Source organism: Phyllostomus discolor, chromosome 5 (genome assembly GCF_004126475.2).
Source record: "Phyllostomus discolor isolate MPI-MPIP mPhyDis1 chromosome 5, mPhyDis1.pri.v3, whole genome shotgun sequence".
NCBI lineage: Eukaryota > Metazoa > Chordata > Mammalia > Chiroptera > Phyllostomidae > Phyllostomus > Phyllostomus discolor.
This window is the reverse complement of record NC_040907.2, coordinates 37,381,853-37,396,814: the sequence shown is the minus strand read 5'-3', so window position 1 is coordinate 37,396,814 and position 14,962 is coordinate 37,381,853. Positions and strand designations below refer to the sequence as shown.

Genomic DNA, 14,962 nt, shown 5'->3' with positions numbered 1-14,962 from the left:
AACTATTGTAAATAGTGCTGCAGTGAACATGGGGGTACATATATCTTTTGAGTTAGTGTTTCCATTGTCTTCAGTGTATCGAACACTACCTCTAACAAAAAAGGAAAATTCACCTAGCCTCTAATGGCTTGGAAGATTGAACATTGTTATGACAAATGTCTAAATGAATCTACAGATTCAATGAAATCCCAATGAAAATTCTAGCAAGGGGAGTTTTTGTTGTATTTTTGTAGAAATTAACAAACTAATTCTAATATGTACATGAAGATGTATATACTCTAAAACAATCAAAACAATTTTTGAAAAAACAAGGTTAGAGAACTTACCCTATTTGATTTCAAGACTTGTTATACACTACAGTACTGTACTAGTGTTAATACAGTGGCCAAAATAATTTGGTATTGGTGAAAAGATAAGAATGTAGATCAATACCCTGGCTGGTGTAGCTCAATGGATTGAGCACGGGCTGCGAACCAAAGTGTCGCCAGTTCGATTCCCAGTCAGTGCACATGCCTAGGTTGCAGGCCAGATCCCCAGTGGAAGCCATGTGAGAGGCAACCACACATTGATGTTTCTCTTTCTTTCTCCCTCCCTCCCCATCTCTCTAAAAATAAATAAATAAAATAAAATAAATAAATAAACTTGATATACCCTTAAAAAAAAATGAATGTACATCAAAAGAGTCCAAAATTGGATCCTCATATTATATATATATATATATATATATATATATATAGGCAATTGATTTTGGACAAAGGTGACACTGTAATTCAATGGGAAAAGAAAAGTCTTTTCAGCAAATGGTACTAGATTTGTATGTGAAGTAAAAAAGATTAATATCAACCTTTATCTTACACCATACACAAAAACTTACTCAAAATGGATTATATACTTGAATATAAAATCTAAATCTACATTCGCCCAACCTCCTGCCCCACCCCATACTGCCCCCCTCACTGTGCTAGGCCTGCAGGTCTGTGGCAAGCCGAGGACACGGGTCTTTCTTCTGCAGGGTGGGGTTTGCTAAAGTTAGCCTACTTCAAGAGATACCAAGTGAAATTTAGATGACAAGAGGATAAAACTGATTACTATGCCCAGAAATGCTTGGTAAAGATAAGTACTACACTACCAAATACAGAATGACAGTTCAAGTAACCAACAGAGGCATCCCTTGTCAGACTGCTTATCCCTTGTCAGCATGCCCGTAGAGATACAGAAGGGGGTATGACCGTCTGTGCAGCTCATGCTCAGGAACTCCCCAAGTACGGCGTGAAGGCTGGCCTCACAAAACATGCTGCAGTGCATCAGACTGGCCTGCTGCTGGCCCACAGGCTACTCAATACGTTTAGCACAGACAAGATCTAGGAAGGCCACATGGAGGTGACTGGAGATGGGAGTACAATGTGGAAAGCACTGATGGTCAACCTGGTGCCTTCATCTGCTATTTGGATGCAGAGCTTGCCAGAAGTACTACTGGAAATAAAGATTTTGGAGCCCCAAGGGGTACCAATTCCCTGGTTATGACTCAGAAAGCAAGGAACTCAGTGCAGAAGTACATCAGAAACACATCGTGGGTTAGAATGGTGTAGATTATATGTATTACCTAAGGGAAGAAAATGAAGATGCTTACAAGAAACAATTCCCTCAGTGCATAAAGAGCAATGTAACTCCAGACATGATGGAGGAGATGTGTAAGAAAGCTCATGCTGCTACATGCAAGAATCCAGTATATGAGAAGAAGCCTAAGAAAGAACTTACAAAGAAGAGATAGAACTGTTACAAAATGTCTCTTGCCCAGAAGAAACGTCAGGTAGCTCAGAAGAAGGTAAGCCTCCTCAGAGCTAAGGAACCGGCTGCTAAGAGCTAATAAACCAACCAACAGTTTTCTATGAAGATTTTTCAGATAAAGACAATAATTTATTGACCAAGCAGCTAACAAATATAATCTAAATCTATAGAATTAGAATAAAAATTTAAAAAATCTGTATGGCCTTTAGATAGGCAGAACTTTTATAATACAAAAAACATGAACCATTAAAGATATTGAGATTTTATATTTCATCAAAATTTCTAAAATTGTTTTTCAAGTGGTACTATTAATAAAATAAAAAGGTAAGCCACAGCCTGGGAGAAAGCGTTCACAACATACACATATCAGACAAATGACTTGTATCCAGAATTCATATATTCTTACAACTCAATAAAGAAGGCGAATAACTCAATAATCAAAGGGAAAAAGTTCCGAACAGACAGTTCACAAAAGAAAATATATGTATGACCAATATGTTCATGAAAAGATGCCAGCATCATTAGTCATCAAAGATATGCAAATTAAAATGAAAATAAGACACACCACATATTTTAAAATGACTGAAAGTTTTTAAACTGACCCTACCAAGTACTGGTAAGGATGTGAAGCAACTAAAACTCTCACACACTACTGGTACAACCACTTTAGAAATGGGGAAAAAAAATCCTCCAGATTCCACAAACTAGTTTTTCCATTTTCCTTTCTGCGAGTCTTTATTCAAACACAATTTGAAATAACTGGAATTACAAATGTAATTTTATGATACTATGGGTGGACCTGGAGAATATTATGTTAAATGAAATAACCCAGTCAGGGAAAGACAAATACCACATGATTTCACTCATATGTGGAATCTAATGAACTAACTGAACTAACAAGGAAAATGGGGACAGACTCATAGATGGAGAGCAGATGCCAGCTAGTTGGGGGGGGGGGATGATTAGGGGGTAGAGGGACTGAGGAAAAAGGACTCATGGACATGGACAGCAGTGTAGTGATTGCTGGGGGGAGGGGGGTCTAGGGGAACTAAATCATAATGGAAAAAATACAATAAAGATTAACTAAAAAAGCAAATGTAACTTTATATCCTTTTTTCCCACTAACAGGATCTTGTAAGTACCTCTGATTTACATAATACAAATTACCTGTACACGCTGTTGTCTCACTGTTGGTATTGTCTAAGACTACAGGTTCTAAAAAGTCCAGTGTCAAGATAGCTCACATTCACTTTCCAAAGTGTGGCAGAACCAACGTAGTGGGAAAAGCAATTAATGAATTCCTTTGTTTAATGGTGAAAATGAAATTTTCTCAGAGACATTTACTAAGTTAATATGCATCCCCTGAAAGATACTACCTTCTGGACAGAGCCCCAATGCTTCATAAGTGATGAGTTCGTTGACGGAAAAGCAATCATGAAGTTCTATTACATCAACATCGCGGGGTCTCAGGCCAGATTTCTCATAGCACCTTCTGGCAGCTTCTTTAGCCATATCAAAGCCAATCTAAAACCAAAATCATAAATAAATAAATTAAGGGCATCAAAACTGGGACTTTTATATAAGGATTACAAAGTATTTATATAAAATAACAGTTGAGAAATGACCACATATATTAAAATATCTATTGATTCTATATTATACAGAAAGTCCAAATAAAAGGATATCCAGAAGGGAAAAAAAAAATATATATATATATATATTAAACCTGGTACTATAATAGGCAGAATTTTAAATAAGATACATAAAAAGGACTTATAATTCTTCAGGCCATATCTTATGTTAAATTACAAAAACTCTATCAATCCACAATGTACAGTTGTGGTAAACAGGAAGAAGAGATTTATCAATAGATCAATATAACACACTGAAACAATAGGGGAATTTTTATATGAAAATAAACAACCTTCTTTTAGGAGATTGTATGGAATTCAAAACATTTTCCCAAAATCCATGTTTTTACCCTCTTTGGTCTCGGATAATAACAACATGCAAACTGAACTTTCCTCCAAAGAATAAAACTGTGGCACAGCAGGAAATGTACTGGAATCAGAAAACCTAAATATAAGTTGCACTTCTACCACACCCCAGAACCCTAGCTTTGTGATACTGGGCAAGGTACAGGGACATTTCCAAATTCAGAGTGTTGTCGTCAAATCAGTTTTTAAACTGTAGTTTAGCGTACAATTGTCTACATAGGTGTATATATGTATATATGCCTACATTTTATGTATGTATGCATGTATCTTCAAATATTCAACTAACTCTAGGTCTGAATTCTCTTTTTTTCTTCCTCCATTTTGTATTTAATCTTCAATCAGGATTTTTTGAAGCACCAAGAAAATTCCCTAAAAACATCTTTGTTTTTCCCTTAACTCTGTAGGATAGGAGTTCTGAGGATATTTAGCCAGTTCAACGTAGAAAAAAAGAACAGCACGTCTAGTCAGTTAAAGGCTGACACAGTGACGCGTGGCTCTATCACAGGAAGCACATGTTCTCGTCAGCTATTTTCCCCTACCAGATTCTCAAGGACGGGTTATAATATTAGACTTTCTAGACAGTTTTTCAAGGAAATTATATACAGACCCAATAACAACAGCATGTCACCTTAAAATTTTTAAACAGAAATCCCTTGATTAATTAATAAAACAGAATTTTAGACAAACCATTTTAATACTGCTTTTCTCTTCAAATGTGCTTGGAAAATCAGTCACCATCTCCTGTGCCAGAATTTCCACAGCTTTGGAATGAAGGCCATACTTCTGTACAAAATCTTCATCCACCAAAATTGCCGCTGCAGCACCATCTGAAGTGGGACTAGGGGGAGGTAAAAATTATTTACACCCAGTCCACCTCAGTCCAAAGATATTAGGCTAGAAGTTCTTTCTGGGAAGAAAGCTTAGTATGCTTGATGGTAATGGGATAGTCCCCTTGGTGATATCTGCAGTTAAAACTTACACACGCTTCCCTGCTACAGACTGAACCTCTGTCAAGAACTTAAATACTTTCAGTCACTACTAGGTCTCTAAGAATCTCTCCCAAAAAGTTCTTATGGCAAAGAACCCTGCATTTGCTTCTGTAGAAGTCATCTTCTGGTGACTTCTGAATACCCTAATACAATGAAGATTCTACTACAGGCCTAACTAGCGTCAACTCTGCTATCTCCCCAATAACTCAGTCTTGGAATCCATTGGAAAACTGGAAAAGGATGGAATAGAGGATTCCAGAAAGCCCATGGTTTGGTTAAAACTCTTGGTATCTCCTCAGAACAGATCTTTTCCTTAGAGTAGGCTGTGAAGGGAGGCAGCAAACACAGAAGCCTTCTGCGAGTTCAGCTGGACTTTGTAAATAGGCAGACCTTCGTATTGCAACAGATGAAAGCTGACCCCGCTTGTTCCTGTGCATCCGGCCAGCAGTTCAAGGGCACAGCCAGGTGATGACCAGGCACAGGTGGGACCTGTGCAGCACTAACGCATTATTCTAGAAGATAAATATGTCAAGCAATTTTCAACCTGCAACTATTATCATTATTAGAGCTGTGAATTTTTTTTTCTTATTTTATGTTTACTCTTAGCCAGTACAATAGAGTAAAACTCCCTACAGTGGAAGCATACAGCAAAGAAAACAAAATGCTCAAGGTGAAAATCGTGGGGCCCCACTGGCTTCCTAACTCACATTTAAATAAATGAATACACTTAAAACAAAATAGGCAGAAGTCACGAGAGAAGGAAACAAGATGTATAATCTTCCAAGAGAAGAGAGCGTCAGTGCCCAGGCAGGAGAAGGAAGTGGGGCACTCACTCCAGAGTGAGGACTACATCGGTGGTTCTGGAGAAGCAGACGCAGGCATAGTGGAGATATACCCAGATACAGCGCCTAAGGTTTGCCCAAGGGGGAAGCAGGGGAGCATTCCTTCCATGAAAGAATAAAACGTCTTTCTTACCAACATTGTAAGACAGTCAGAAAATCAAAAATTTTTCGAGATGTCATCACTTCATCTAAACTGTATTCTTTTTGGAACTGGGAATACCTAAATGCAAAATAAGTAGTTAACAGATTGTTATTAGGTAGCAATTACAATTTTTTGTTGAAGATGTTCTGGTCGAGAAGCTAAAGAGAGAATAATACATTAGTATTCTTTTCACAACCAAAAGACAAACTTTTATAGTTTCAACCTTTAATAAATAAATAATTTGAACTGAATTTTTAGAAAGTCTTAACTTCAAAATGCCATATACTGTATAATAAGAAACTTCACTAATCTTTCTCCTGGGTTCCCATCAAGGAGCTTCTAAAACCCTTGGGATTTCCTGAGTGCCAAAAGTCTCTTTGTTATGCTAATAAGTGGCTCCCTGTGGGCCTGCTCTTTGTGGGGGAGTGGTACAGGGGGCTGCTCGCCAGAAAGAGAAAGACTAACCATGAACTTGCAAGACTGGGACTTCTCAGCCAGTGTGACCCCAGGAAGAAGAGCGGGACTGAAGACTGAGTTCAATCATGTGGCCAGTGATTTAACCAAGTGTGCCCGCACAATGAAGTGCCAATAAAAGCTATGGACAATGAACTTGGTGGAGCTTCCTGGTTGCTGCGCACCGTGACATGCTAGGATGGTGACATGCCCTGACTGCCTGGGGGAGAGGGCAGGGAAGCTGTGCATTAGGGACCCTTGCAGGTCTCACCCTGTGAGCTTCTTTACCTGGCTGTTCCTGAGTTATATCCTGTATCCAGTAATAATACAGATGCTCCTCAACTTACAATGGGGTTGCATCCCAATAAACCCATTATGAGTTGAAAACATCATACATCAAAAATGGATTTTTTTGATGATGAACATAATAGCTTAGCTTAGCCATTTTCTACTGAATCTTAGAATTCAGTAGAAGTTCTACTGAATTCTACTGAATTTCTGTGTATCTCTAGCGCATTTTTTTTTAAAGTAAAAAAAAATCTAAGTCGAACAATCCTAAATTGGGGACCATCTGTACTGTAATCATAAATACAGCACGTCCCTGAGTTCTATGAGTCAGCCTAGTGAATTACTGAACCTGATAGAGTCATGGGAACCCTTGAATGCATAGCCAGTTGGTCAAAAGTACAAATGGCCCACAGACCCTACCCACGGCTGGCATCTGACCGGAGGGGGCAGTCCTGTAGAGGACTGAGTCTCAGTGCATGGTGTCTGCATTAACTCCAGGTGGTTGGTGCCACAACTGAACTACAGTGCACCCGGATGGTGTCAGACCAGTTGGAGGTTAAAATAGGATACCATTTCTTTTTGCTGGATAATTATAAAATGCTAGTTCCTCAGAAGAAAAATTAAATGACTTGCAATTCAGCCAACTTTTGTGGTGAGGATATTATACAACTACATTTAATGAAGGCTAGTGGAGTTTTTAAATAAATATATAAAACCTACAATAAACCATATGCATTCTTGAAAACATTTTCTTTCTAATTGGTGCAAAGAAGAAATTTACTTTTATCCCCTCTCGCTCCTCTAACAATATAATCATCTGGTTTCAGGTTTTGCTCTGGTGAAAACAGCAGCAACAGACACAAGGGAGTTTCTAAGAGCAAACTTCAACCAGTGTGGAAATTAACAAGCAATTCAACTATTTAGAAATAAAGCCTCTCTCACTCACATCTACACCCGCATCTGCACCTCTGCTTCTAAGGATAACTTTGACCATCACCAACTTTCAAAAAATACCTTATTTGCGCCAGACCCTGTACTAGGCATTGGGGACATAGACACAGTCACTACTAAGGAACTCAGTCTGAATTCATGACAAATAAATACATCATTCTAACACAATATGATACATGCCAGGATGGAAATGTTACACAGGGTGCCATGGGAGCTCACAGGATGTGTATCAAACCCAGACACAAGAGGGAAATTCATCCCTAAGATTAGGCAAATAAGAGGAAGAGAGAATTCTTCTCAAAAGGATCAGCGCATGCAAAGCCTCTTGAGGTGAAGCGGGTCACGGAAGCTATGGCTTTAAGTTTGGGAGGGAATGTGGAGGCAAGGCGCAGAAGGCAGGGAAGGAGGATGAACGAGGATCAGACCATGAGAGGACAGTATGCGGTGTTTACATTTTACACTGAAACAATGAGGAACCACTGAAGGATATCAAGCTGGACGTGACATGACCAGATCTGGATCTCAGCAAGAAAACTGCCGTTTCACAAAGGGATGGTAAAAAGGCATTACGGAAAGCAAGATAACCAACTTAAAAACTAGGGCATTAACTACAGCAAGAAACGGTAAGAACCTAACCTTCCCAGTACAGAACCAGAAGGGAAGGATGAGAGAAGGGATAAATTCAAAAGACAGTATGGAGGCAGGATTCTGTGTATCCCCAGATCATCTGCAGCTCACGCGGGACACTGAGGAAGAAGACGGAGGCATGGATGACTGCAGGGTTGCGATGTTCTGCCATTCACCACAATGAAGAAGGCTGAAAGGAAAGCCAGGCCGAGGGGCCATGTAAATTATCGGTGAACATGCTGACTCTGAGGCACCTGTGGGATATCTAAGTACAACAAGTAGTAACAGGTCTGACGGCCTTCCAGACACAGGTCTGAAGGCCCAAATGGCACAGGCTATCTCTAATACTATACTACTTACCACGGCCTCTCACTGCATTTGATTATTCTTATAATTGGTGAGGAAGCACTTGAGAGTAGTTTGTTAATTCAACTTTCTTAGAAATGTGAAACAGGGCCTCTCCAATGACTGGTCAGGAAACACAGAACTCTCTTTCTTGACAAGCCAAGCAAAGCCTAATACAAGAATTTAGCACCTGAAATTTCTGAGCCAAACCTAGAAATTCCTGACTGTTTCAAAGAGTTTTAAATGATGAAACCAACATCCAGAAATAACATTTGCCATAACTGAGAACTTATAAAATATAATGGAAGATCCATGCAAACAAGGAATTTATCTGTCTTATTCACTGCTACATCACTAGCAGCTAAAGCAATGTCATGCAGATAGTAGGTTACTGAATACACACTGCTGGGTCAATGGTGTTCCCTTAGAAGAATGCTGTAAGGAGTGAGTGAGTGAGTGCCCAGTTGGACACCAGGTTAAATGAGAGAAAGACCTGGAAGCTCAGATGCCCTGGGGAAGGTCGAGAACTGCTCTTTGGAGCCTCAAAACCAGGAAACTGCACTGCTGTCAATTCCTCAGTATGTTGGTACAGTTCTTACCAGTTTCAGAAAATCCCAAGGATTTTTAATGGTTCTCCATGTTCTAAGGACAAGGCAATCGGCTCTAGACCATCTTTTTGACTTAAGACTGCTCATCCTAACTCTACTACTCAGAAACAGTAAAGTTTTATTAAGTATATATTATGCTCCAATACCTTGCTAAATATTGAACATAAAAGATGAAACAATCTCAACTTCCAGTCAAGACAGAGGCATAGGTAGACACTTTTCGCCTCCTTGTACCATCATGAAAAGGATCACAGCTAATTTCAAAACAAAAAACACCCAGAACTGCCAGAAAACTGAACTGTACGGAAGTCCAAAAACCAAAGATTAAAGAACCTATATTCATCCAGATGGGTAGGAAGGGCAGAGACCAGGAGCCAGGGCAGAGAGGACTCCAGGTGGCGGCGGTGGGCTGGTGGCAATGAGGGGGCAAATGCAGTCAGCAAAATGGGCGGTCCCACATTTACGTGTGGTGGTTAAAAATCAGGGGGACACCTTGCGAGCAAGCAATCTCAGCCCCAGGCCAGACCGCACAGCCCCAGTTCTAGTGTAGGGAAATATAAAGCCTCGTAATTTCTGGCTGTAAACACCAATGGGCTTTGGGGTGTTGGAGAAAAGTGCTGGTTTCTCAGGAGAGCTCGGAACATACGCAAACCCACCCACTCTGGGAAACACAACCAGGGCAGCAGCTGTAGGGGCGCCAGTCACATATGGGAAGGGGGTGAAGTGACTGGAAAAGGAGCAAGTGTCAGGCAAGCCCCCAAAAGTCAGCCAGCAGCAGCACTGACCCCTCTTTGACCCCTCCCCCACACATGGAACCACAAAGTGGTATAGCAGGCTGCCAGCCCTGGCGAATACTCAAGGCTCTGCCCCATACAACTTAACACATGCATTAAGACAGAGAGTCAAAGTGGCTCTACCTAGTACACAGACACGGGGAGGCTGCCAAATTGAGGAGATGAAGAAATATGGCCCAAATAAAGGAACAGAACAGAACTCCAGAAAAAGAACTAAGCGGTGCCAAGATAGCTAACCTATCAGATGCAGAGTGGTCAAAACACTGGTGATCAGAATGCTCAGCGATCTCACTGAATACAGCAAAAGCATAAGGAAAGAAATGAAGGCTACACTAAATGAAATAAAGAAAAATCCACAAGGAACCAACAGTGAAGGGAAGGGACCCAGGACTCAAATCAATGAGTTGGAACATAAGGAAGAAATAAACATTCAACCAGAACAAAATAAGAAACTTTTTCATAAATATGAAATAAATTCAAAAAAACAAGAAGGGTTTAAGAAAACTCTGGGATATCTCCAAAACGGCTAACATCTGAATCATGGGGATATCGGAATAAGAATAGGAAGAGCAAGAAACTGAAAACTTATTTGAAAAAATAATGAAAGAAAACTTCTCTAATTTGATGAAAGAAATAGACATACAAGTCCAGGAAACACAGAGAGTCCCGAACAAGTTGGACTCAAAGAGGACCACACCAAGACACATCATAATTAAAATGCCAAAGGTTAAAGATAAAGAGAGAATCTTAAAAGCAGCAAGAGAAAAGCAGAGAGTTACCTACAAAGGAGTTTCCATAAGACTATCAGGTGATTTCTCAAAAGAAACTTTGCAGGCAAGAAAAGACTGGCAAGAAGTATTCGAAGTGATGAAAAACAAGGACCTACAACAAAGATTACTTTATCCAGCAAAGCCATCACTTAGAATAGAAGGGCAGATAAAGTGCTTCCCAAACAAGGTAAAGCTAAAGGAGTTCATCATCACCAAGCCCTATTATATGAAATGTTAAAGGGTCTTATTTAAGAAAAAGAAGATCAAAACTATGAACAGTTAAATGACAACAAACTCACAACTGAATCTAAACCAAATCTATCAATAACTGAATCTAAAAACAAAAACAAAAACAAACTAAGCAAACAACTAGAATAGGAAAAGAATCACAGATATGGAGATCATTTGGAGGGTTATCAACTGGGAGGGGGAAAGAGGAGAATGTGAGAACAGGTATAGGGATTTAGAAGCATAACTGTAGGTACAAAATAGACAGGGGGAGGTTAAGAATAGTATAGGAAATGGAGAAATCAAAAACTTACATGTACGACCCATGGACATGAACTAAGGAAAGGGGATCACTAGAGGCAAGGGGGATGCCAGGCAGAGGGGAGCAAAGGGGGAAAACTAGGACAACTGTAATAGCACAATCAATAAAATATACTTTAAAAGAAAGATGAGACAATCTCCGCTCAAGGGTCATCATCATCAGAAGAGAAAGACTCATCAATAACTAAGTATGTTACTGTGTAATGCATTATGAGAGAGGAATACAGGCAGTGCAGTGAAGCTCATGAGAAGAAATATTTATGCCCAGGGAAGTTTTAATAAGGTGTTAAGAGAAGCAATGACATTTGGACTGAGACTTCACAGGTAAGTCAATTGTTTCACCAAACAAAAGAACAGCAGACGGATATTATCAGGGATTGCTAACAGCCTAAGTGAAAAAAAAAAAAAAAAATAAGCAAGTCCTATGCAGTACATTTAGGGAAAGCCAAGTAATCTAGTAAGGTTAGAGATTGGGAATATCCCAAGGAAGTAGTAAGAAATAAGAATGACAAAGTAAAATGGGGCCAAATTATAACAGGCTTGTTACGTCATGAAGGAATTCAGATTTTATCATATAAGAAATGGGAATTCATTAAAGCTCTCACAATATCCTTAGATATTTCAGAAAACACCCTTAGCTCTAAAGCATGGAATTCGGTAGTTGTTAATTAGGTATGCTCTAAATTCAAACATCAATATAAAATTAGGAAAATGAGAAGAACTAGCAGCAGCACGAAGTACTAGGAATATGTGGTAATAATCTACTTATGGTATAAAATGCTCCTTGTCATGGTTTTATGTTTATTAAATGTGGCAAAATTTGTTTAATAATTCAGAAACAATTTACCGAGCAGCTATTAAGTTCCAAGCTCTGTACTAAGTATTAAAGATAACAGATGACTCTTTCCCTCAAAAGATTATAACCTAGGAGGAGGAAAAATATAAACATTATTTTGCCACTATTTAGAATGGTCTTGAGCAAATTACCTCATTTCTGTAAGCCTTGTTTTCCTCATCTATAAAGTGAGAATAAAAAAATCTACTTTATAGGGTCCCTGAGAGGACTAAATGAATGTGTATATAAAAGTATCAAGCACAGTGACACAGAGTTGGCATTTAATAAAGTTAGCTATTACCCTTTTATTGCCTAGTGGTATTGCCTAGGGCACTAATTCAACCGTCAGTGAACCAACTTTATTTAGCAACCATTAAGTACATGCTCTGCACCAGACACTATGCTACACTCTAGGGAATTCAAAGATTAATGATCTGTAATACACATGATGCAACTGTACTTCAGGTTATTTTTTAGGATATAGATAACCATATTATTTTACCAGAGTAAAAGTTAATGACACTAGCATAATTAAAATGCATTACTAAAGTAATACATATAATTTCATACAAATTAATTTAAATGACCACTAGTATGCATTTTACAAATATTTTAGTTGATCAAAATAAGAAAAGTTTTAATGATGGGCTTAAAATAGTGACTGGTTATTCCAACTAAAATTATTACAATAAATTTTATTCACTAGAGTGGCAATGTAAAACCAATTATATCTTTTAATGCCAGCCATTCACATTCTTTCATAAAAGAGTGATTAAGCTTAAATGGTCTTCTAAATATAAACAGACCAAAACTAAAATAAAAACAAATCAGCGTTGGCTGGTGTGGCTCAGTCAATGGATTGAGTGCTTACCTGCAAACTGAAAGGTCGCCAGTTTGATTCCCAGTCAGGGCACATGCCAGGGTTGTGGGCCAGGTCCCCAGTGGGGGCACATGAGAAGCAACCACACATTGATGTGTCTTTCCCTGTCTTCCTCCCTCCCTTCCCCTCTCTAAAATATAAATTAAAAAAATATTTTAAAAATCAACCAAATATTGGCTCCTACAACCAAATGTAAGGAGTACAAATGCTAAATAAACACATTTTTTTTTTTAAAAAAGAAGTCAAGCCCCACCTGGTGTGGCTCAGTGGACTGAGTGCCGGACAGCAAACTAAAGAGTCACCAGTTCGATTCCCAGTCAGGGCATAGGCCTGGTTGCAAGCCAGACCCCCAGTAGGGGGCACATGAGAAGCAACCACACATTGATGTTTCTCTCCCTCTCTTTCTCCTTCCCCTCCCCTGTCTGAAAACAAATAAAATCTTTAAAAATAAAAATAATAATAATAATAATAATAATAATAATAATAATAAAAAGAAAGCAAAAGGGCACAAGTATTTAATAAGAAAACAATACATGGGGAATACAGTCAATAATATTGGATGAACTATGTATAGTGCCAGATGGGTACTTGATATATATCAGGGAATCACTTTATAAATTTTATGATTGTCTAACTACTATGCTGTACACCTGAAACTAATATGAAATACTACTGAATGTAAACAGTAATTGAAAAATAAAATTAAAAAATAAAAAATTCTGCTTAATATCTCTGAGGTCTTGCATCAGCTTTTTTAAAAAACATTTTTTAATTTAATTTTAGAGAGAGGGGAATGGAGGGAGAAAGAGGGAGAGAAACATCAAAGTATGGTTGCCTCTCACACTCTCCCAACTGGGGACCTGGCCCACAACCCAGGCATGTGCCCAGACCAGGAATCAAACCAGTGACACTTTGGTTTGCAGGCTGGCACTTAATCCACTGAACCACACCACAAGGGCAGCTTTTTAAAAAAGTATTGTTTATACTGTTACAGTTGTTCCCAAATTTCTCCCTTTCTCCACCTCCTCTCAACCCTACCCTCTGCCCTCCCCAAGCCAGTGCCCATATTGTTGTCCATGTCCATAGGATGTGTATAAATGTTCTTTGGTTAGTCCCTCCACCATCTTTTATCCCATCTACCCTCAGACCCCGCCTCTTTTCCAGTAGCTGTCAGTCTGTTTAATGTATCTAAGCCAAGCATCTGTTACTATTTTGTTCATTAGATTCCACATATAAGTGAGATCATGTGGTATTTTTCTTTTACTAATTGGCTTAATTCACCTAGCATAATTTCCTCTAGGTCCATCCATGCTGTTGCAAAATGTTTCTTCTTCTTTTTTTTTTTCTGCTGAGTAATATTTCATTGTGTAAATGTACCACAGCCTTTTTATCCGCTCATTACATTAGCTTTTCAAGTATTAAAGTTGCACATTATACAGCAGGATAACCGAGATCTTCACTATTTCATAGATCTGAAATACTTACGGGTTATTAACTGAATGTTTATGATTTTTCCATCCAATTTTTGCAAACTGTTCAATGTTTGTTCCTGTAGAGAAAGCACATATCTATTCGTGAGTTAATGTTCTTTGGTTGCTTGTTAACAAATGTTGCAATGGTACTCAGTGTCCTGCTCCATATTTACACATTTTCGCCCACACAGACATCAGTACTGAAGATGTCAACACTGATCCCTCCACAAATATTTCTTAATCATTAAACTTGGGTATATTTACTGAATTGAATCAACTAATAGACATACAGGGTGGGGCAAAGTAAGTTTACAGTTGTTCATATGGAAAATAATATAATAATTAATAAATAATACAAGAATAAACTCTGTGTTTTGTGTACTCAATACTGTAAACTTACTTTGCCCCACGCTATATATGAAAATAGTTCAAACTCACCAATTCTACCTAAAATAACTAGGGTCCAATTTCAAAAACTAGAAAATATAGCCCGGGACCACAGTGGTTTTCAGGCAAGAAAAAACTAACAGCAATTCTTCCAGAAGTCTGCCACAGCGTCCTCACGCCCCTGAAGTAATGGAATAAGGCAGATTCCATCCACACTGGTGATCTCATACCAGTAAGAGCAGTGA

The 14,962-nt window shown here is 38.7% G+C and overlaps 1 protein-coding gene and 1 pseudogene across 2 annotated transcripts in view; one reads left to right on the top strand and one right to left on the bottom strand.

Moving 5' to 3' along the window:
- Window positions 1–14,962, bottom strand: part of SCP2 (sterol carrier protein 2) — a 109,203-nt gene that overhangs the window by 58,272 nt on the left and 35,969 nt on the right. For both annotated transcript variants that reach the window (XM_028512511.2, XM_028512512.2), the window contains exons 7-10: window positions 14,344–14,407; window positions 5,750–5,836; window positions 4,473–4,623; window positions 3,165–3,312 (exon numbers count right to left, since the gene is read on the bottom strand). In XM_028512511.2, coding sequence (XP_028368312.1) covers window positions 3,165–3,312; window positions 4,473–4,623; window positions 5,750–5,836; window positions 14,344–14,407 — 450 coding nt within the window. The remainder of the gene's footprint in view (window positions 1–3,164; window positions 3,313–4,472; window positions 4,624–5,749; window positions 5,837–14,343; window positions 14,408–14,962) is intronic.
- Window positions 910–2,596, top strand: LOC114496779 (annotated as a pseudogene).